Source organism: Biomphalaria glabrata, chromosome 8 (genome assembly GCF_947242115.1).
Source record: "Biomphalaria glabrata chromosome 8, xgBioGlab47.1, whole genome shotgun sequence".
NCBI classification, from domain to species: domain Eukaryota; kingdom Metazoa; phylum Mollusca; class Gastropoda; family Planorbidae; genus Biomphalaria; species Biomphalaria glabrata.
Window position 1 is genome coordinate 7,139,569 of NC_074718.1, and position 24,568 is coordinate 7,164,136.

The 24,568-nt window shown below is 35.7% G+C and overlaps 1 protein-coding gene across 4 annotated transcripts in view; it reads left to right on the forward strand.

The window, feature by feature from the left end:
- The first annotated feature begins 8,915 nt into the window (after positions 1-8,915).
- LOC106065211 (paired mesoderm homeobox protein 2B-like) overlaps positions 8,916-24,568 on the forward strand; it is a 56,056-nt gene continuing 40,403 nt past the window's right edge. Inside the window, exons 1-2 of one of the 4 annotated variants that reach the window (XM_056039687.1) lie at positions 8,916-9,149; positions 11,517-11,928. In XM_056039687.1, the coding sequence (XP_055895662.1) occupies positions 11,652-11,928 (277 nt within the window). In that variant the 5' untranslated portion in view covers positions 8,916-9,149; positions 11,517-11,651. Of the gene's footprint in view, positions 9,150-9,195; positions 10,120-11,516; positions 11,929-24,568 lie in introns of those variants that run through there. The other 3 variants (XM_056039686.1, XM_056039688.1, XM_056039689.1) reach the window with 3 other exon arrangements.

The following is a 24,568-nucleotide window of genomic DNA, read 5'->3' on the forward strand; positions in this document are numbered from 1 at the left end:
CACAGGTTGGGCATATGTGATCAACAGACGCCGTTGCATTTTCATCCTTCTTTCCGCTTCTGTTGTGTATGACCTAGCACATGGTTATCATTTGTCTATCTAGTGAAACAAATAAAAAAAATAGGTCAAATGAAAAGAAATGGCAGCGTAAATCGATTTGACCGCTCGGACAGATTGAGTCCGGTCATTCAAGGAAGAGGACATGAATCACGTCTTCACTGACCGGAAACCAAGGTCATGCAAGTGTCCGTACATCAAAACTCACTTAAAGAGTGTCACACTTTAGTTTCAATTTCTCTGAAATACTTTTACCTTGCGCGTACAGGGTACACACTATAAACTTAACTCATCTTGTTGTTCTAAAGCAGTGATTCCCAAAGTGGTCTATATAGACCCCCAGGGGGTCTACGAAGACCTCCAGGGGGTCCATGAAAGTGAAAAAGTAAATTGGGGGTCTATGAGATGTCCATGGGGGTCTACGGTGGTAGATTTCCTTTAAGCAAGTTATAACTTTAATGTTCACACTCCGTTAATGTAACTATTTCAAGCATATATAAATAATTTGTAATTTAGTTATAAATATTTGTGCTGCTATTGAAATGTAAAATTGTTGTATTTAATTTCAATACTTATCTAAATAGTTACTTTTGTCTACATGTAACTAATGTTTAACAAAAAGAAATCTAGATTTTACATCATAGATTATTTATAAATTTCCTTGGTTAAATAAGCGGATGTCTAAGTGCCTTTTTATGACCATATGAAACCAATTACACTGGAGGATTATTTGAGACGATGCTACCCTCGTAAAAAAATAAAGGTTATAAAAAATTTCAAAAACTCAAAAATAAAGTTCAGAATAAACCCACACAATCTTCTTCAACATCATATAGAAAAGATGGTGATTTGTGAGTGTCTTATAAGATCTCTTTACCTATAGCCAAATATGGAAAACACTATAGATAAAACATTGATTTTACCAACCATTGAAGTAGTTTTAACAACTGTTTTACATAAACGTAAATCTGTTATTATGCAACAAATTTCTTTAAGAAACACTATAGTTCAAGGGCACATCGGTGGGATGAGCATTAAAGCTGCAAACTGCCTAATGGTCTTCTGCTCCATATTTATCCCCAGGGCTGACCCACGAAACCTTTCCCATGTTTGGGTATAGCTGCAAAGCAGCAGATTATTTAATTCTGTTTTCCTTTGGCTTGGTGGGCTGCAAGCCAAGGCTAATGAGTCCCTCCTGCCAAAGCTTACTGATTTAGGCACCAGTAACTCTATTGACCCTTCTCATGTTAGTGAAAACAGCTCCGCGGGCCCAATATTTGAGCCAGATGTGAAAAATCAAGAAACACACTAGAAACTGCTCTTTTCAAAAACTTTTAAAATGATATTTAAGGCAAATTAATTGATTAATTAATTAATATTTAATGTTTGAAGGACTACTTCATAGAACAAAATATTTCTATATGAAACATAATAACCGTAATAACGAATGATGAACATGAAAAAAAAAAACATTTCTAGTGTGTTTGGTGATCCAGCAATACATATTTATTTATTTTTCGGTTTATATTTTATCAGTCAAAAAAGATAGATCTCTGTAACTTTTAGTGTAGCTTTAAATTACTGTTTCACTCTTCGACTCAATACCGTTATAAATTAGTTTTAAAATGAGTTTATGAATCTGCAAAAATTGCAATACTAGTTAAGCAGGGGGTCTACCAAAAACCAGAAAACATGGCAAGGGGTCTACGAGACAAAAAAGTTTGGGAACCACTGTTCTAAAGCATGTCCTGTATGCTCTGGTCCCCTGAGGATGGGAAATATCCAAGGAAAGTTTCTGTACTGCTTTGAGACACTCACCAAACAAAGTCACAGTTTGAATTCAATATCCTTAGTCTACATCTGGAGTTAAACTCATTTCCCCCTCTCACGTAGCCAAGCGGCTTATGCCAGCCAGTCACATGTTTTCCATGTTTCGGATATTCCTGCAGAGTTGAAGATAATTTACTTCCTAGTCCAAACCTCCAGCTGGACGACGGGGGGTGGCAGCGAGACCATGGAGACAACCGAACGACAGTCCAGCGCGCTAACCGCACGACCAGGCATCCAGACTTTAGTTTACCACAACGTCAATCTCTTTGATACTTTCAGATTTCATGTATTCTTATCCTAGCTTTTTTAAAACAATAATTTTTTCTATTAACTTAAACTTGTTTGGGTAAATTTCACATGGAACACTTCATACGCAGTAACGGAAAAGAAAACGTGTACAAAATATAATAAGGGGGGAAAACTAAATTTATACAAATTACAATAGCTATGAAAAAGAGGCATTTTTTTTCTCTTTTGCGATGCCAAAGAAAATAATTAATTACCAAGAGCTGCCTTACTATTTAGTTAATGTTTTGCTTGATCCGTGTTTTTTCAGGCAGAATACAAAATTGTGTACAGTTTCAACTTGATCCGAGAAAAAGAAGTTGGAGAAAAACATGTACAAAACTTGTACCAGACAGACAGACAGAGTTAATATAAGTTTAAAAAAAAGACTCATTTATTGTAACATGAAATTGTACACATAGAAGTTTGGCTGGTTAGTTGTTAGAGCCAAAAGCAACAACGCTACTGTCCTGCGTTCGTTTCTTCCTTTTTTTTTTTTTTGCTTAATGCCAAAAAATAATGTGTATTGGTCTTTTGTTGGAACATAAAGTATTGATTTAAATATATATTTTGTGTTATTTGACAGTGGTCAGCAGGTCACCGTGAGGCCGAATTGCCATTGTAATTCTGTTTCTAATCTCTTCATTTGCGATGCGGTCTTTGTGATACCTAGAATCTTTCTGTTGTATCTCTATTCAATAACTAGGCTCCTCCTCTCTAGTTCTGCTGTCAGTGTCTAAGATTCCCAAGCGTATAAGAATGTGGCCATTACAAATCATAATTTCTGAAGGCCTCAGCCATCCACCGACCGACCCACCAAACCACTAGTATGTTTGACCTTTACGAATATAAAGCAAACCACAACCTTCACAGTGTTCTACCGTTCAATCCTTACAGCTGTAATGGCTATCAAGAGATCCGGGCCATTATAAAGTCGTTTTTATATCTTTTGTTTCAACTCCTCACCTGACCAATTACCTTGACCTTTGTGCAGGCTTGGACCTAGAATTCTATTTCGTCTTATCCTATCAATTCTGTTAAATGAAATATGAACCTGAAAAAACTTGACTAACTTGTATTCTAAAACCTGCAGTGGATCCTTACGTTCTATATGTCCCCAAGCTCGAAATCGTTTTGTTTCATTCAAAGAAAGACGCTGCTTGTTTATTCGGTCATGTTTTGAGACACACTTATTGAATGAAACGTAATGTTGAAGTGATCTATTTACCATCAAACACAAACCGAAAATAAACCAAAAATGCTTTACCAATAAGTCAAAGTATTCTTTTTTACCTTTACCTATCCCTTAGTCTGTTGGACCGTTGGGGCACCAGGCAAGATCTGTCGACCGTCTTTCTCCATTCCTCCCTTTTTTTTGCCTTGATCAGAACCTCTCTCAATGGCAGGCCTGTCCATTCTTTAATGTTGTCCTCCCATCGCTTTTTCTGTCTGCCTCTTCTTCTTTTTCCTGGCACTGTTCCCTGAAGAAAGGTCTTTGCGAGCCCCGTAGATCTTGTAATGTGGCCAAAGGTTTTAAGCTTTCGTTTTTTCACAATAGTAAGCAGGTCGTCATGAGCTCCGATCGCTACAGTAACCCTGTCTCTGATTTCTTGGTTTGTGATGCGGTCTTTGAATGTGATGCCTAGGATCCTTCTGTAGCATCTCAATTCCATTGCTAGGATCCTCCTCTCAAGCTCTGCATTCAACGTCCACGACTCGCAAGCATATAAAAATGTGGCCATGACCAGAGAGCGCATCAGTCTAATTTTGGTGCCGAGGGCTAAGCCCTTATCTTTCCATATTATTTTAAGTTTTGAAAGGGCTGCTGTGGACTGTGCTATTCGAGCCAATAATTCGGGTTTTGTTCCCTCATCTGAGACAATAGCTCCGAGGTATTTGAAGCATTTGAAGTATTCATATCTACAATAACTATAACTGTGTACATTTTAGTCAATAATAATAATAATAATAATTATAGCTTTTATATAGCACTACATTCATGCTTATAGCATGCTTAGAGGCCTTTATTATTTCATTTGTGGTCCAGTGGGGGGAGGGGCTATCTGGGAGAAGCTTTTCTGTGCTGCCTTTAGTCGCTCAGTAATATTATGACAAAAATGATCTGGCTATATTATGCTTTACTTTCAGGGGCGGACTGGCTATATGGGCAAACGGGCAAATGCCCGGTGGGCCGGTACCAAATGGGCCGGTCTGGTCGCGACCAAAGAAAAAAAAAATTTTCAATGCAGACAACTTTAAAAAAAAAAAGTGACAGCAGCAAGACACAAACGCCCGAACACGTTTTCTTGTTGTTGTTTTTTTTTTAAAATTATTATTGCAATTAATTTTGTTTGAAATTCAACAAGAATATCAAGATAAATACACTATACACTGTACGTATTATCATTTGCAAAACGTTAGACTGTACTTCTTGGTATGCACAAGCGGCATAGACTGCTTTGATGTCTTCGAGGCTGTGTTTGACCTAATCATTTGGTTGGTCGGCATGGATCTCCATGATGGCGCTCCCATTTTTTTTCTCCTTCCCTCCCCCGTCTTCTGGTGGTTCCATTGTCAGTTAACGAAAAAAGTGGGATGAGAGAGGTTAAGTTAGAAAACATTGATATAACGCAGCAAAAAAAAACAAAAAAACAATAGGCGCTACAATTAGCTCTTGAACAATACTTAATAGAAATTAACCTGAACACATACACAGCCGCGAAATTGCAAACCGCCCAACTTATTCACAGCTCAACAGGGGTATAAAGTTCTACTTTCTACGATTTGAAAAGAAATAGTATGTTTCTTTTTGTTAATTTTTAATAACATAGATCTAAAAATACTACACCTAAGGCTCACAAAAAAATATCATTTAATTAAAAAATAAATCTAGATCTAAATAAATTTTATACTATTATAATTAATGGCGAATTTATGGTTAGTATGAAGTCATTAATGATGAAAATTATTACAATAATTACAATAATTTATATAGCGCTGTCACACCCGATATTTAATGAAAGGAGATTTAATTTATATTTTAAATAATGGGTTTGGTATATTCCTATATATACAAATCGCGTTTTTGAGAATGTACTAGGGCGAAGCAAGAGCTTTTCACAATAAGTAAGTACCTCTTAAACCGTTCTGCTTTCTCTTATCTTTTAATGGAATGGGTAGCCTGAGTCGGCCAGGAAACAAATGATTTAACATATTTGAAGTCACAGATCAACATACATGACTAGATTGACACATGAAATGCGTAGGACGTAACTATCTTATTTTTTTAAGAAACGTCTGTGTAGTGTAAATGAGTTGATTTTCTGCGTGCGTCCAGTGTGTCAGAAGGTCATGCCCAGTGTGTGTGTTTCATGTCCAGTGTGTGTGTGTGTATATAGTACTGCATCAGTGTTATGCGAGACGTGCTGGTTTCATTCACTGTTTACTGTAGTCTAATTTTGTCGAATAAAGCCATGTTATTGGTATACTAGTATTTGTTGTTTCATTACAATTTATTCGACAAAATTATGTATATGGATTAGTGTTGGATTCCTTAATCTACAATGGATAAATTACTCAGACCGAAAGAGTTGGACATTGATCCTAATGCTCCTCTGGCCTCAGAAAAATGGACTCACTGGTATGACACATTTCAGAATTTTATTTCGTCCATCAAGGATTAACGAAGATTTTAAACTAAAGTTGTTGAAAAATCACGTCTCTGCTACGGTTTATATGCTCATCAGTGATGTATCGTCCTATTCGATGGCCATAGACACACTCAAGAATACTTATATTAAGGTAAAGAATGACATTTTTGATCTACAAGTAATACCAAAAAGCTTCAAACTCATTAGTCTGCTATTGTATTGTTTATAGTTTCCAGACTACATAGGCCTACATGTATAAATAGAATACATTATGTAATCCTACGAATGCATTCATCCAGTTTTCGATGCGTTATCAAACTTTATATATTTTGTAGAGAATTAGGCTTACACCTATAATATAACACATGGGCGTAGTCGGATGGGAGAGGTTCAAACCATCACTTGCCTCAGACCTAATTGTCTGAAAGGGAAACTTTACTTACTGCCCCAGTGCAGCGAACTTAAGCAAACTGCAGTCACCAAATTTCATGAGCGTAGCCAAAAGGGGTTTTGTGGTTACCCTCCCCTCTCCAATACAAAAACGAAAGCATTTTACCATTTTCTACCAGTCGCTGAACTCCAGTGAATAGCAAATATAGTTTTTGATTTTTTTTTAGCGGAAGAGTAGCCGGCTAATTGCACTGTATATACCTCAGAATATGCATTTTTTAAAGCTTAAAATAACGGAAATGATGCTTGGTTCCGGGGATTCGCCCGGGCCCCACTAGGGAGGCTCACAGCGCTCCCCCAGACTCCCTAGCTGTCCCTTGGCGGTGTGTACTGTCTTTCCACTAATTATAGGAAGAGAGTATTCTAGGGTAGAAAAAACGTTTGAAAGAATAAAAGATCAGAATGTAATGAAGATTATTTATATATACACACACACTAATATGTATATTATACTAGCCTGCGGGTCTAAGTTTGTGATTTCTAATCTAGTAGATTGGATTTAGATGTATGTTAAACTTAGATAATGATGCTTTCAAGTTTTTTTCTCTTTCGCTACGAAAATAAAATTAGTTTTGCGAAAATGGGTTTACCCGAAGTCGATACATTCATATCTATTAAAAACGAAAAGAGCGATAGCTTTGTTAAATGAATGGGATTATAAAGTGAACAATTAAACGAAATAATTTTTAGTACGCGATTCATGAATGAATCTAGATCTAGGCCTATCTCAACCCGACTTCGCAGCTTTCGTAAACGAATGCAGTCTATTAAAAATGCTTTAAAAAACCAAATTTGAATGTTTATTTGATCAAAATATGAAATGAATGGACTTTAATTAATATGTTTATGTGTTAAAGTATAAAACTATCTGTGCGAAGAGAAGTTTTATCATCTTAGAGTTGAATTAGAGTTTTAGATCTAGGGATGGAAAGAAACATTACGGTATTGTCTAATGAAAGAATGTTCGTCAGGAAATCTGTAGTCACAGATATAAGGAACTAATGTATGTAAAAAATGGTTTTGAAACAAAAATTTGAAGGTTATTTTTATTATATAATGAAATCAATGGACCTTTTTTTGTATTTTCATGTGTCAAAGTAAAAAACTATCTGCGCAAAGTGTATTTCTTAAAATTAGATCTAGATCTAAATCCTTTCGATCTTTTCTCATGTCAACATTGTAAACATGGCCTAGATCCATAAATACTATAGCTTTAATAGAGTCGGTCAACTTTATTTTTTTTTAGGGTCTTAGGTTTGTTTTAGGGCTACAATACATACACTACGGTCTAAGTTAGTACCCTAGGAACATTCCTGCCAAGTTTTGTCAAGATTGGTCAAGCGGTTTTGATGTCTATTCGTCACATACATACATACGCCAAACATTCTACTTTATAGTATAGATATAAATTGCGGAGGGGGGTAACAATCCCCCCCCACACCGAAAATATATGACATACTATTTGTGGGCCGGTTTATATGGTAATGCCCGGTCCGATTTTGATACCCAGTCCGCCCCTGTATTAATTTACGTCATAGCACTATGTTCTTTAAAATGAGGGCAAACATAACACTCTGTCCTGAGCTGTCCTGGAAGACTGAATGTGTACATTGATAGAGCAGTCTTTCCTGAACTTTTTTCCTTAAAGAACACATCCGCACATTCTGATTGTTTATCTTTTAGAGAGATTAATTTACGTGGTGTGCTACTAGTTAATTAGTCCAGTAGTTTATGGAACACCTATTCAGGCCTCGCGGAACGCAGGGGTCCGAAGGAACACAGTTTGGCAAACACTTCTCTAGATTATAGAATACAATTTAGTAATTGAGCATACGCTAATTATTATTGTTGTTGGTAAAGAAAGACCTTATTCGCGTACATATCAACTATAAAATATACAAATAAAATAAATGTTTCATTCAAGGATTTTCGAAAGCATTGTATAGACCTTAGCATTACTTTCCCTTTACACCTCAAGCTAGTCTCCCCTTACTAAATCTAGTCCTATTAATGATGGTCAAAACAAGCGCGATGACTTACGCATAAAATCAAACATCATTGTTACCAGCCGGAATACAGGCTCTAATTAAATCAACTTCCCTCCCGGTCTAGCAGGCCAGTTAATAAATAGACTAAAGACCATTCAGCGATAACATTAAATAACTCAGATTAAATAAACAGTAAGTTAACAGTCACAATAGAACCACGCCGACCCTCCCCTTCCCCCCGCACAGTACGTTCATAAATTATTAACCTCCATTGGATAAAGAAGAGACCACGTCAGCACATTCGCTCCCTTTTAATTTCGAAATATCGATTTTCACCCTAGAGGCCGTGCGAGTTGCCGCCCCTTTTTGCACCAGTAACGGTTTGGGGAAGAGATTGACTGAGCTCCGAAACATTCTATTGCCTGGAGATGGCAAATCTATCGATCGAAAGGCGGTGCCCAAATGAACATCCCGGTCTGGAATTTTTCGCAGGACCGTTATGGGCTGGAAGAAGACAAAACAAAAAGGTGACGGATGGGAAAGAAGGGGGGGGGGCGATTGGAGAAGGGGGGGGGCGGTCGCGCTCCCTGACAATCTCTGTAGCGTTGGGCGCATGCCCCGAGAATTCGATTATTTTCCCGCGCGTACATAAGCCGCGTCCGCCAAGCAGAAGTTTCTCACTTTCTAAACTCAATGATCGTTTTAAGGCCGAGCGGGGGCCTAAATTAGATATAAGGCAGATAGAATTCAGTTCAGTGCATCTCTTTTTCTCTCTCTCTCTCTTTCTCTCTCTTTTAGGATTCAGGATCAGTCGGTTTTCTAATCAAATCAAGTTAGTTCTGTAAGATCCGACTCACCGGTGAGAATTAAGGGTGCCCTCTAGGAGTAGGTTAGTACATCATTGCCCAGTCACAGAATTATGTTGCCTAGGAAAGTGCCTAACTGAATTTGCCTAGTCCGTTTATACCGTAGTAGAACATATACAGTTTTTATTTTTACTTTTGTTCTGAATTGCCTGAGATACCATGCCAACAAGTACATATACTTCCGGGGGACAATTGCAGTGCTAAAGTGATTCTTAACTTTTAATTTCAAATACTTCAATTAGCTCTAATTGCATATTGCACGACAAAGTAAACTAGTCTAATTTATAGCAGTTAAAAACAACTAAAGACCAGAAATAAACGATAACTTATAATTAGGTTAGCCACTATAAGAAAGCGTCGCCCGGCAACGAAAAAAAGAACCGAATTAAATTAACGACGTGAATCCAGAATTGAACTATTAAATTATGATCCAATGTCTCAGTCGCCGGGCATTTGATGGGTTTAGTATCGGTTTCTCCATTACGGCTCGAGAATATATTAGATTAATCCGCCGCGTCTAGCAGAGATCGTTGTTGTGTGCCTCCGCTAATAAAATATAGGGCTTAAAAATGGATAGATTTAATTAGTGATGAGCGCAAACCTGATTTCCGGACATCACAAATTAAATGTTATGTGTAAGTTGGACGCCCAAATGTCCGCCGCTAGCTAAATATAGTGTTATGAAACGAAATGGAGTGGAATTTTATATTTAACGTCATCAAAAGAAAAACTTTGTAACATGACGTATCAGGATATTCTGATTCGTGATAATTCTTCCACAATTTTGAGATTCTTTGTGTGATATTCTGAAATGGGATTATTTTGATAGAATTATGCTCATTTTTTTTTTAAAGCATTGGAAAACTATGTTGTTTTTTTTTGTGCTGTGTTGAATTTTATTAAAAAAAGTGAATGTTAATAAGCATTCAGTGTGTTGTGTGTGCCAGACAGGGGGCATCGTGGCACAAGTCTTGATGACACATGCCCTCAAAGGTGCCCTAATTAAACTTCGTTATTTTAATGCCATGAGCTTTCCCGTTATCTAACGAGTGAACGATAAGCTGTTTATACGATACTAATGTTGATACGTTGTTTCTAGACCGTATTGATTAAACAGAAGACATTTACATAACGCGAGGAAGGAAACAGTTTCGAAATGAAATTTATTTTTTAGCTATGTGTAGTGAAATTGGTCACATCACCTCTACGATGAATCGTTACATCACCTCTAAGACAGACTTTCACTGATGACGATGGCGACGACGACGATGATGATGATGATGATGATGATGATGAAGATGCTTGGTCTATAAGATATTAAATTCTCATGCGTAGATGTCCCCCAGGTTATTATTAAGACATCTAACAGCCAAACTATCTACTAGTTTTTAGTACACGGTTGACGAGCAAACAGTAATGCCAGCTGACTATGATGTGCCAGCTAGTTTGAACAACACAGCAAAAAATAATTTCATAAAATAATTTCATTTTGAAAATCTTTCTTTCATTACCTAAAAAGTCTTCTGTTTAATTATTAAAAAGGCAAATTGAGTGATTCGGCTACATCTATAGCATAGGCCTAATGTTTCTGTTTTAACAAAAGATGGACTCTGTTATATATTTGATATAGATTTTATGCTGAGTTTTAAAGACCAAAAAAATGAAACAAAAAAATATATAGACGTGGTATTTTCAAGTATCGTTTTTTATTATTTCGAAGATATAAGATCACGTATTAAAACATACAACTTCTCACCAACCTTGACTGCTTAATAAAAGATATAATAGTAAAAACCAACAACATTGTAGTACAACTAATGTTGCTCCTGCGAGCTAGTCTGTCTTCCTGCAACAGCTAAATTCTCTTGTGTAATCTCGGCAATGAATACGATAATATTTATGAATCACGTTTGTTTTAGAAAAAAAAATAATTTGTCATTTACATTGTTTTAAGCTCGTTGTTTAATGAATATATGTAAATATATGTAGTTTCGGGTCTCATGGTACTTTAATTCATTTGCGATGAGCCTATAGGGCTATTGCGTTTAGAAATATGGTGTTCCGATTTTTCTTTTTTTTTTTTTTAATTTAAAATGTGACAAACATAAAAATTATTTTTTTTTAAAAATTAATTGTAATCTGTAGCAATAACCCAATTCATTATTTTATTTAGAGTACTTAAGTCTCCACTAAGTGCAAACACCTTGTGTTTCGCAATAAACATGTTTAATTAAACTTCATATTGACTTAAAAGTGAAATGAGTAAGCTCCCCCTTCTCACCCCCCAATAAATGCTCATATGTTAAAAAAAATTTCTCAATCTAGAAACAAAAGCCCGCAAAAAGGGATGTATATTTATATGTATTTACTCTTCTTGAATTTATCGTTAGTAGAAGTGTGCACCAGGATTTGATATTTCTGCGAACAAGAAACGAACCATTTTCGAAGACTTTGTGACATTGTTCCCGTGCTAGCGACTTTGTCGCCGCGATTTGCGTCGAATTCCAAAGTACTTTAAGTACAGCATGGATTACTCGTACCTGAACCAATCCAGTTTTGACGCAGCCAACTGCGGACTCACCGGCATGGATTCCGGACTGGGTAACCCTTGTAGCATTCCGTGCTCCTACCCGGACACGGCCAATATGTTCTCCCAGATGGGCCAAGGCTACGGCAGGTACAATGGAGTCCGATCTTTTCCAACCATGGGCGCGAACCCCCCAGGCCTGGGGCCTGCAGGAAGCTGCAGCATGGTGCCCCGCCCTAGGGATCATCACACTCAGCCCCCAGTCTTTGGTTCGGGTAAGTAGTTAAGAAATGGTTTAAAATTAATTCTGAAATAATATTTCTGTATATTCAAACCATATTTAGATTGAATATTTTTAAACATATAAATATCCACAAAACAACTTTTTGTAGTCAGTTTTTAATAGTGTTGAATATCTAAGTAATGATCCAGTAGAACACAGTAGATATGCTTGAAATAAATTGGTTTGGTGACCAATAACTGAAAATCACTTAATTTTATTTAGAAACTATTTTCAGTAAATATTTATGTAAATTTTTAAAAACAAAACTAGGACATAAATAAGTGGTACAGCCGTAAACTTTACGCATTTTGCAACACACCACACTGTGAAAGTAATCCACTTTTACCTTCAAAGGCATACAAAGAATTAAGTTTGTAATTTGAAACGTCTGCTAAAGAAGTTAACTTGATGAAGTCAACAAGGAATACTGATGAGTCAAACTTCGCAATACTCAATGACTTCTGATTTTAACGTTAATTTAAAACGTTTAAAACGTGAAACGTCTTATTAAAAAAAAACCACTTTGCTCAGAAACCTAAGCGGGAGAATATTAGGGTCACGCATGCAGTGTCCATTTGCTTTGATTTAACATGGCATCCACAGAAACAAATGACCTTTACATCATCTGCCCCATAGATCACCTGGTCTGAAAGGGGGAACCCTTACCTACGCTCTATATTGTTCTGTATTAAATATATTTAATGTATAATTATATATTTTTAGCGGCCCCCGAAAGGGGAAAAGACGCAAATAGTTTTGTGTGGAATGTCTGTCCATCCGTCCGTCCTGTTTAGATCTCGTAAGATAGAAAAGATAGTGAAAATCCGACATCATAATATTTTAGACCTTTCAAAGTTTTGATGCAACGGCTACTTTTTTCTTTTCTGAAAGCGAAAATCTAATTTTTTAAATCACTTATGCAAGCAGTTTTTCATAAAAATACACCACTTTTACAACTATTCACTATTAAATGTAACAAACACGTGAAACACGGAAGGTCCTTCATTAGTGGCTATATTCAATGATAGTATGTTAAACACATTTATGCAAACGGTTGCAGATTTTTTGTCAAAAAAAATATTTTTTTCTACATTTTTATTGTTAAGTTATGTAAGTTCCGTTACGTACTATAATTACACACAAAAAATGTTTACTATTTTTTTTTAAGAGAAAAAAATATTTAGTATGTATATAAGTTGGACATAATTAAAAACAACAAATTTTTAAGTAGTTTTTCATATTATGTATTAAACAATTCACTGATACATCTATCTTTCCGAAATGTTTTTTTTTCTTGAGGAATAAGACATTGACCCTTTACAAAACAATTAGATCAATTAGATATTCATTATAAGGTTTCAGTTAGGCTATGTTCACATCTAGCCTCACATTTACTTTCACCTTTGCTTTGGTCTGCTGAACCGCTGGGGCACCACGCAAGATCTGTTAACCTTTTTTCTTCATTCTTCTCTGTCATTTGTCTTGATAGAATTTCATTCTGATAATATTGAAACCTGCATTTTTACCTGCCTGGGTGTACCGCTTAGGGGGCCGATTTTCAGTTTGTGTTTCCACACAAACTGTCTTTGTAACCTTGTTATATTTAGAATATGCAAAATAAAATTTTATAAATAATTAAGTAATTGGTTATGAGGTCATACAAGGTGTCGATTTAAAAATTATACATCTATAAATCTATTATTCTTCAAAAACTATAAATCTGGAACAAAACAACAATTTATTTTATATTCACACAAACACTCCCCAATTCTAGAACAAACACGATAGTTATTTATTTCGTTATTTCTGATATAGAGAACAGCAGGAGTACACGCATATAATATGTAATTTAAAAAGGATATGATATTTTATTTTTTTGCTAGTATACATGCTGCACAAATTAATTTTGATTTACTTAGCGTCAGTGATCCTCGCATATAGTGTCTGAACTATTAATTAGCTCGTCCTGAGGTTCGAATCTCAGCGAAGACTGGTATGTTTAATTAACTTCGGAATTTTTAGCCAACCGTATCCCCTCGAGTACACATAACCCCAATGAGTACCAAACCCCAATGGCTGCTAAGAAATGTGGCATCTCGTTGGCCATGTACCTCTGTTTGTCTGTTAAAAACGAAAAGCGTTACTATTGTGAGGGTCTCTGACATCAGCACATATTTCAATGATTTAGCTCCGTTGACAAAAGTGTACACGTTATTTCTCCCACACCCAATCCAGGACCGAGCTGAAATTTTATTTTCCCTGACAATACAAGAATCAATTTAAACAAGGTTATAAAAACAGTTTGCGTGGAAACACAAACTCAAAATCGGTCCCCGGAGTGGTACACCCAGGCAGGTAAAAAGGCAGGTTTCAATGATTTCAGAAAGATCAGAATGAAATTCGTTCAAAGACAATGACAGAGACAAATGGAGAAAGAAGGTTGACAGATCCTGTGTGGTGCCCCATCAGTCCAGTAGACCAAGGGATAGGTGAAAGTGAAGTTAGATGTGAACCTGGCCTAACTGATGTTTGATAATGAGTATCTAATTGAGCTAATTGTTTTGTAAAGGGTCAATCTCTTATTCAAAGCCTCAAGAAAAAAAAAATTCCGTAAAAAAAAAATCCTTTAGTGTTCTATGTCTATATACCGCCACTCCAGTCCACGCGATAATATGAAAAACTACGTATAAAATGTTGTTTTAAATTATGTTCCACTTATATGCATACAAAAAAGTATTTTTTCTCTTCAAATTTTTTTTTTTTTAATGTATTAGCTAGTATGACAGAAATTACATAACTTAGCAATACCATTGTAAAAAAAAAACATTTTTGCATCAGAACTTGTAATGGTCGGATTTTCACTACCTTTTCTAGTTTACGAGATCTAAACAGGACGGACGGACGGACGGACAGACATTTCACACAAAACTATTAGCGTCTTTTCCCCTTTTGGGAGCCGCTAAAAAAATAACCTTTAGTTAATTAGCTATTGATAATTAATTATTTTGTTTGGTGTCTGAACAAGACATTTTGCTTGACTAATGTGGTGGTATAAGCTGAATTAGTCCCCTTTATACTTTGCTTTAGAGTTTGAAACTAACAATACATAACTATAAAACCTTCTAGAATCACAAGCACTTCTCTAGTACAGTAGTTATCATGTTTGATAGAGGAGGCTAGAGCGTCGTCTTTGAATCCAGGTCGTTTATCTTTTTAAAACTTTTTTTTTTAATAAGTGTATTTAAACGCGATTGCGTTCAAATAACATTGGGACAGTGGTCGAGCTAGAAAAATTCGCAGTACAATTACTTAATTTGAACAAGTTGAGTATAAATCATTTCTACAAACATATTCCAGAACTTCAATGGGTGGCTGAGCGGTAAAGTGCTTGGATTCCAAACTTGGGGCCCCGGATTCGAATCCTGGTGAAGACTGGGATTTTAAAATTCGGGATTTTTAGGGTGCCTCTGAGTCCACCAAAACATAATGGATTTCCAACACTTGATGAAGTTTGAGAAGGCGTAAGAATACTCAAAAGACATAAAGTGCCTGAATCAGATGGTCTTCCAAATGTCCTTAAAATTGGTGTGTTGAAATCAGGGAAAGTTTTAATAAAACAAAATATCTCTTTTCTTTATGCTGAGACGCCAACCAAACTCTTTCTGTAAATAAAAATGACACCTACGACTGCTCTAATTACTGAAGCATTACCGTGATATTACTTTACTGTCATTAGTGTATAGAATCCTTTGCCATAATACTCCTTTACCGACTGTTCAAATTCCATAGTAAGCGATATGTTCTCTAAAAGTCCATAAAGTTTAGAGCTGGTAGAAGTGTATTGAACATAATTTTAATTCATCATACGCTCTAACATGTTTTCTTGTCTCTTATTCTAGAGGTTTCCTATCATCTGCATTATGTATCAGCGTCTATAACACAAAACAGTTCTCTTGCCGCCAGGATAATATCATCGAATTCGTTTTATCAGATCTGAGGTCTATAAAATATTATTCAGTTATTGCTATTAATTGGTGATAAAAAAAATAATTTAGGCTGCTGTAACAATCTATTGACGATGTTCAATTAATGTAATATATTAGGTCATATAACAACACAATAAATACATTTAAAAATATTTACTTTTGTTCAGAGACAATTTGACATGGTCATTTTTTTTTTCATTAAACGATAATTTTATTTTTTAAGTAACAAAATTACAACACACTGGTCGCCCCCAAAATTTAGCCGCTTGCGTGCTGTCCACACATTGCACAATAGGTTTCGGCATCCAAACGATAGCACTCAAAACATACATTCATGCCACAAGTTCACTTAAAACATTGCACGTGAAATGAACAACAGTTAGTTACAGTCTGTTCAACAATTTAATTGCATAAAGAACAAAAGAGTTTTTTTCTTGTTTCATTTGTTTTAGTGATCGGTGTCTAATATTTCTTTTCGATGGTAAAATGTTTGACATTTGAGTTATAGGCTGTTGTTTTATTCTTAAAATCTTGATAGCTCTTAGCAATGTTCTTCTAGATAAGGTGTCCTTGTGCAGTTTATAAATCTAATTTTTAGAAAGCTTAAAAAACAACAACTTATAAGACCACAAGCCTACATTAGCAAATAAATTGAAACATTTTGACATTTTGTCCAGATCATTTTCATTTTCAAGTTTCAAAACACAGAGATGACTATGTTTCTATGTACTATCTTAGCCATTACCAGGTTTTAATTTGAGAGCAGTGTTTAGAGCAATAGTGCAGTGTATAGATCAATGTGTAGAGCAGTGTGTTGAGCATATAGATCTATACAACTCGGGAAGACATTGTTATCAACTGTCAATCCTACAATAAACAAACATGGAGTTTGCAGTCAGTGATGAAGTCTGTGTCTCTACAATAGTATGACATATGCGAATTCGGAGGTGCCTATCAATCTATTCCAACTCACTACTTGCACACACTTAAAAAATAAAGCATAGAAAATACATTTCGTTGATCTAGTGCTATTCAAACCCAGTTCAATAAAATACCTGCCCCAATGAGAGTTGAACAACAATATATATATATATATATATATATATCACCTGCGCAAATGATAACTGACACCAAATATTATAGGTGACTTAAAATCACGGTGAAGATACAGATAAAGATCCATCAAAGAATAAGCAAACTGAACAATCGACTTGGAACAATGACCCCCAATAGCTAGAGCCTATTTCATCACATAACATCGTACAAAGATCTTTTTATATACTGTTTACGTCAGTGTTAGTAAATTCTTTAAGTTTCTTAAATGTTACCTTAAATTCTCATCTAGTTAAAAATTTGTTTAAATTACGTGTATTCTAAGTTAATTAGATTGTACGGTCCAACAGTCACACACACACACTCTACTTCCTTAGACTAAGATCCTCCAGAGCCGTTCGGTGCATTAAGGGGCAAGCTGTCACTGGCAATGTCTAAAACATCTTCCCACTTGTTGTCCACTGCTATGAGGTCCTCCATGAAAGTGTGAAGCCAAGTTATACGAGGACGTCCCTGTTTGCGATTTCCCAGTATGTCATTCCAAAATATTTTAAAAGTTGGGTCAATTTACCCCATTGGTTCAGGGGTTCTTACGTTCCTTGTACCAACTAGGGCCAGTTTCTTTGCATTGAAGGGCTTGCCACGTATCGGGCATTGGACATTGGTTTTTGGTCTAACACCGACACCGGGGCTAGCCACTCTCACCGTATGTAAAATGGACCTCATTCACTAATCGTAAACAAACAACATTTTGCCACGTGGTTCTCTATCTCTTCTATACAAATTACAATCTAATTTTAATACACAGTGGCTGTCACGTGACACTTTTTTTTTTTCGTTGTTTTAACAATATGATCACGTGACTAAATGTTTGTTTACGGTTGGTGAATGAGGTCCATTACCTGTATACAAAACACACAAGTTGACCTATCAATTCGTACTGTTTGCGAACCCCTGGCCAGCTGCTATCGTGTGCTGTCACGCGTGTGATAATAAGGCATAATGTAAATGTTATTACGGTAAGATCATTAGGTCTTTAAAAATTTCTGAAAAAAACTCTGACTAAAAGACTTTTCCATTTTCCAAATTGGTTTAGGAAAACCAACGGCTAGGCAGACTTTAAGTCATTGGATAACATATATGACTAAATTGACCTAGGGACCTGGTCAATGTGTTTTCCAGTGGGCTTTTTGCTGCCCTGCATTCTATGAGCTATTGGTACTATCTGTAATTTATGTGCTATTTATTGATATTGATACTATTTCCTGTAATCTCTGTGCTAGCCAGTGGTAAAAGTAGTAATGTTATATCCTGTAGTCTCTATAACATTGTGTGATATTGTCCTGGAGGTCTACCATTGATTTAATGCCGATCCTCAAAGTGGACAAGAGGTCTGGAGTTAGGCACATCCGTCAACCTTAACGTGTGTTTAAATGGTAAGCACACAAACACACTCACACACACACACACACAAAACTTAACTCATAGAATTTTTTCCTTGCATTTCTCTCACCAATTTAGTTAAAATGAACAATATAGCCATTTGTAATTGAGTTTGTTTCAAGGAAGATCTTTGTTTGATTACTACAAAATATCAGGTGACCGAGCCTCGCTCGGATGAATAATTTGTTAAGGAAGGATATTTACCCGAAGTTATTTTGGGAATATTGTTGTAATTACGAAAATGAACTATCGGGTAAAGACTATCAATCCGAAGAGTTGCTTTTTAGTTCTTTCAGTTCTCAATGTAAGTGTACATGGCGATTAGAATAGAAAGTCACCCCAACAGTAGGCCTATAGAAAACCACAGCTCACGTCTTAACGTTTTACATTGCTTCTTTCATGTAGAACTATTGGGCTATTATAGGCTTGTAAGAAAGTCTTTGCAGTGTAACTTCTAAAATTGTTACTTTCTGACATTTAATATTGCAATTAATATATTCATTATGGCTCTGAGACATGGACACTTTACAGAAAAAACTAAGACTTCTTGAGTGCTTTCACCAAAGATGCTTGCGCTCCATCATGGACATACGGTGGCAGGACCGCACTACAAACAGCGATGTCCTTGCCAACGCCGGTATGGACAGTATAGAAGGACTTCTTATGGTCCAACAGTTGCACTGGGTAGGGCACGTATCCCGTATGGGAGACGAACGAATGCCAAGGCAGTCTTTTTTTGTGAGCTAAAAGGTGGTCGACGTGACAGAAGCGCTCCACGGAAATTCTTCAAAGACCAGCTTAGTCGTCAACTTTCCTTGGCTAACATAGAAGAGAGCACCTGGTTGCATGCGGCCTCCGAACGAGACAGCTGGAGGTCTCTCACGAAGGCCGCGGGATACACATTTGAGACAAAAAGAAAATCTGCAGCCGAGAACAAACGCAGACGGCGAAAAGAAAATCTAAATCGGCCACCTGCGGACAATGGTTATGCTTGCTCTGGATGTGGCAAAATATGTAGATCACAGTTGGGGCTGCACAGCAAAGGGAAATACTGCATTCCTCACTTATCTTCGGACTCGAATTTCATACCATTTTGCAAGAATATCGCTGTTTGTATTGTGGTCTTTGGTGAAGTCGTTCAAGAAGTCTTAGTTGCTTTCTATAAAGTACTCATGTCTCAGATCCACATAGATGGGTTGAGAGAATACTGGTTGAAACTGATTTTTGTAGACAGGCGAGCGATTTATTTCGCCACACTCTCGCTTGAAGGCGTCCAAAAGCACGACTATCCATAATCACATATCAAACTCTCTTTAAAACAATGCGTCAATTGATACAATGCTTCCCAGATAATGTGAAGTTATCTACCACTTTAAGGGATGTCTATGGCAGTGATCTTTGGGCTGAGTAGGTTTTATTGAGTGACTTTTGGAACATGACTTCTGTTTTACCGAGGTTTATAGGTTAACAAATAAAAAAAAAAGGGCAGCAGCGTGATGAAAATTCGTTGACCGCGAGCTGGATATCATCAGGGCCAGCCCTAGGCCTATGTTGTCACAGTGGTGGACCCCGAAGGTTCAAAAGCTCCGCGCTAATTCTAGGTGTAAATTATTAAATTAAACCATTATAATTTATAATAGGGTTCCCGTGGTCTCCTTGTTTTCAAGGAGCTCCTGGAAATCTCCTCCTGAAACACATAAAAATGTCCTTAAAAAGACAAAATTGTCATTTTGGGGTGTCAATCAATATGGTAAACGCCAGTCCTACGCGTGATATAAAAAAACGGCATCGTCAGCTTTCATTTAATAAAAATGTAATGCAAATACGAATTTATTTTCTAATACAAAATCTTTATTTTCACTTATTATCCTTATCAATACCCTTACTGGTCCACGCGCAATCCTCATTTTTTTCACATAGGGCCCCGCAAATGTTAGGGCCGGCCCTGATTGTGCAAGTAAGGCATAGATAAGCTGTGTTATGACCATTTCCTACGTTTTGGTATTGGACGGCAGACTTCGAAGCTTAAACACATTGAAATAATTCACCAGCAAAATAATAACAAAGTAAAAGCTACCTACGGGTGTACGCAATTCAAGTGTAAACAATTTATAAAGCCTTTAAAACACAATAACTAATTATACATAAAGATATTTCATTATTTTTCTTCCATAGTTTCATAATGGATCAATGTAAATTAAGATGGTGCGCAAATGTTTAATTACGCCAATTGAATCATTAAAACTTTTTCTTGTTTGCGAAGAAATGTCTTAGTGTACTGCTGTGAGCCTAGTGACGTAAGCGGTGTCAAGTTTTTTTTCCCATTGACGTCATATAGAAAATTTCATTCATAAAACATTCTAGCCAAAATAAATTTTTCGATAATGAGCCATTTTCAAACCGATATAACGGTCGACCTCGAGTTTTCCTGATGTGGCCAATGAGTTGAGAATTTTTTTCTCACTATTATGCACATACCGTGAACTTTTAAAGAAAATCGTTAGAGCCGTTTTCGAAATAAAATTTATATATATATATAAATATAAATATATATACATACATACATACATACATACAAGAATTGCTCGCTTAAGAGTATAGGATATAAAACCCTTATAAGTAGTCGTTTTTCTGTTTCCTTTTTCCTTACTTCTAGTTGAGATGAAAATACAAGTGAAATAAAAAAGGATGGATACTCAAATTATTTCAGTGATAATTGGTTTAAATAACGGCACATATTAAACAAGGTTACATGGATAGCAACAATAAACACAAAATCGGCCCCTGAAGTGGTCCACCCAGGCAGGTAAAAATGCAGGTATCAATATTTTCAGAAAAAACGTCGGAATTAAATTCGATCTAAGACAAATGACAGAGAAGAATGGAGAAAGAAGTTTGACAGATCTTGTGTGGTGACCCAGCGGTCCAACAAACTAAAGGAAAGGGAATGTGAAGTTAAATGTGAACGTGGCCTGATGTCTTAAAATGAATATCTAATTGTTTTGTAAATCTCTTATTCCAATCTTCAAAAAAAAAAAAAAAAAACAACATATCCTTAAAAAAAACACCTTTAGTTAAGTGTTCTATGGATATGTGGTGACGCTGCAGTTCACGCGATAATATGAAAAACTACTTATTAATTATTGTTTTAAATTATGTCCAACTAAATAGATTTTTTCTCTTAAAAAAAAAAGTAAACATTATTTTTTGGCTAAATGTAGTAGTTAGTATGACAGAACTAACATAACGTAGCAATACAAATGTAACAAAAATTTTTTGCCAAAAATCTAAAACCTTTTGCATAAATGTGTTAAAATATGGTATGTAACAATTTTCCCATACTATAGAGCCTCCAGTGTTTGTTACTATTAATAGTGAATAGTTGTAAAAGTAGTGTATTGTTATGTAAAAACTGCTTGCATAATTGATTTTAAAAATTAGATTTTTCGCTTTTAGAAAAGAAAAAAAGTAGCCGTTGTATCAGAACTTTGAATGGTCTAAAATATTATGATGTCCGATTTTCAATATCTTTTCTAGTTTACGAGATCTAAACGGGACGGACAGACGGATAGACATTTCACACAAGACTTATAGCGTCTTTTCCCCTTTTGGGGGCCGCTTAAAAAAGGACAACGACAATTATATGATCACATATTAGTTCACATTTTTGGACGTGCGTGAAGTTATAATTTAAATCCTTGTCTAATCCAAAGTTTTCCAGATAGAAACATTGTGTTAACACTAGAGCGTCACTCTTATTCTTGATGTCAAAACTGTTACATTGGAAATAAACAAATATTGAAATTTATAAACAAAAGTTACACGTAACAACTCCAGGAAAATGAAAGAATTCCCAGTGAAATGCTGTTTTGATAATCTTGATAATCCAACTTGCGGAATGTATTTGCTAATACTTGTAACAAATTTTGATGAATCATTTCACAAAGTAATTTGACTAAATGAATTTCAACACTAACTCCGAACTCCATGTTTGTTTACTGTAGGGTTGAGAGTTAATAGCAATGTCTTCTCGAGTCTAAATAGACCTATTTGCCCTACACATTGCTCTACTGCTTTACACACCGCTTTACACACTGTTCTACACATTATGTTCCATTTGATATCTAGATATTTTCCAGTTATTTTTACATCATAGCAGTGACGTAGCTAGAGATTAGTGGGGAAAGAATTTTTACATTTTGGACCCCCCCCCCCCCCCAGTCTTCGCCCTAGCTACACCACAGCATCATTGCAATATCTCCTGACTTATTTCCCTAAGTATATATCTTCAAGATTTTGTTGGATAGAAATGATTTCACAGTTTGTATAACATTGTCTTTGAATTTCAAATTATCTAATATATTCCAGTTGGATTACAAAACATTGAGGCTATGTATCATCACGGTTTATAGGTACCATTGATTAACTATAAATAATCATTATGACTGGATAGATAAAATTTGTACTAAACTAATTCCTATTATCCTATTTATGTAAATTTCACTTGGTTATCTAGATAACTAACTTTTACTCTCGAAATTAAACTTAGATCTATGGAGCAGCCTACATCCAACGTGGCTTTTAACTTTTATTTATAAATTGAGCTCTTGACAATGCCCTGTAGTCCTGTTTGCATGACAATAATCCTTAAAAATTCTGCTCACCCTGGTACTCATCTTATAATTATCTAGAATGACATAACCAGACTGACATAATACTAACACATATAGTACATTTTATGATACACTTTTTAGAGGCGTTCTCAACTCTTATGAAACTTCATAATACAGATAATAATACTGTAATTATCTAAGCACTATCTAGGAGTTATTATGGTACTTCCTAAATCTGATAATAATGTTGAAATTACCTAAGCACTATTTTGAAGATAAGATAAGATTTTGAATGAAACAGACTATTCAATGATCACCTTCATATAAAATAACAAAAACTTGAGAAATATCAAATGCCACCACAGTGATATCTTTAAACAATGCTATTCCTTAAGTTAGCTTGTCTTCCTGCTACAGAAGTCAGCGTCCACTATAAGCGTCTTTGTCTTATCCACAACACAGTCTGTGCTACATTCTCGATCAAACTCTTCCACCAGTGTCTCCCTGATGTGAAGCCTACAAGGAGGTTTATATGGAGAAACCGATTCTCAAGGAAATACGATTTGGAGCCCAGAAAATTGTTTTATGGTCGCCTGATTTCGTTAAGCCCCCAGACTAAGTGCGCGCCATTGAAACCGCCTATCTGATTAAGTCATCTGCCCTCCTTGGGAAGTTTTACATAATTTTCTCCCACTATCAAATTTTTCCTATTTATTTGCGGGCGAAGAAAATAACATAAACTGAGAAAGGGGGGGGGGGGGCGGTGGGAGAGAGGATTGGTTTGGGAAAATGAGTTTTTTGGGGGAAAGAGAGGGGGCTCGGAAATAAAAAAAGGTACGCCCTAAAATTGAATAAAGCGCCCCAACTTCACAAAATTTGCTAAGATACATTTTTTTTTGACGGCTTTTGTTGCTGTGTCTATTGTAAGGCGTAAATAAAAGGGGCGCCCTCCCCCCCACTATTTTTGTTACCCTTCTACACCCCACTCGTATAAAGTCATTCAATGAAATGATTTGATTTTATTTTTTTTAATCCATGATAAGCATAAATGTGACAAAGCATAAATATTTTATATAATACAATTACGGCCTTCCTTCATTGTCGAGCGTCTATTCGACGCACGTGAATTTACAAATGTCAAGGTTATTAAAAAAAACAACCCATTACATACAAAAACACATATACATTTCTTACCTCATTCACTTACATACTTACATGGACTTACATTTAAAATGCATGTAATTGTTTTATTGCATATTATTTATTGATAGACATTTAAAATTTTTTTGAAAAGCAAGTGAAATTTATGTTTAAAATAAAAACGTTTTTTTTTGTCCATTCCATGCGCGTGATACATTTTGTGTTTAAATATCTCTGTCTTATCTTTGCCTTCTCTTCGTTTTCTCTTTCTCTTCTGTTTCTCATGTCATTCTCTTTTTGTTTTGTCTTCTCTTCGTCTTTTCTTAGTTTTTTGTCTTTCTTTTATCTTGGTCTTCTCTTTTTCTTATCTTGGTCTTCTCTTTTTCTTATCTTTCTC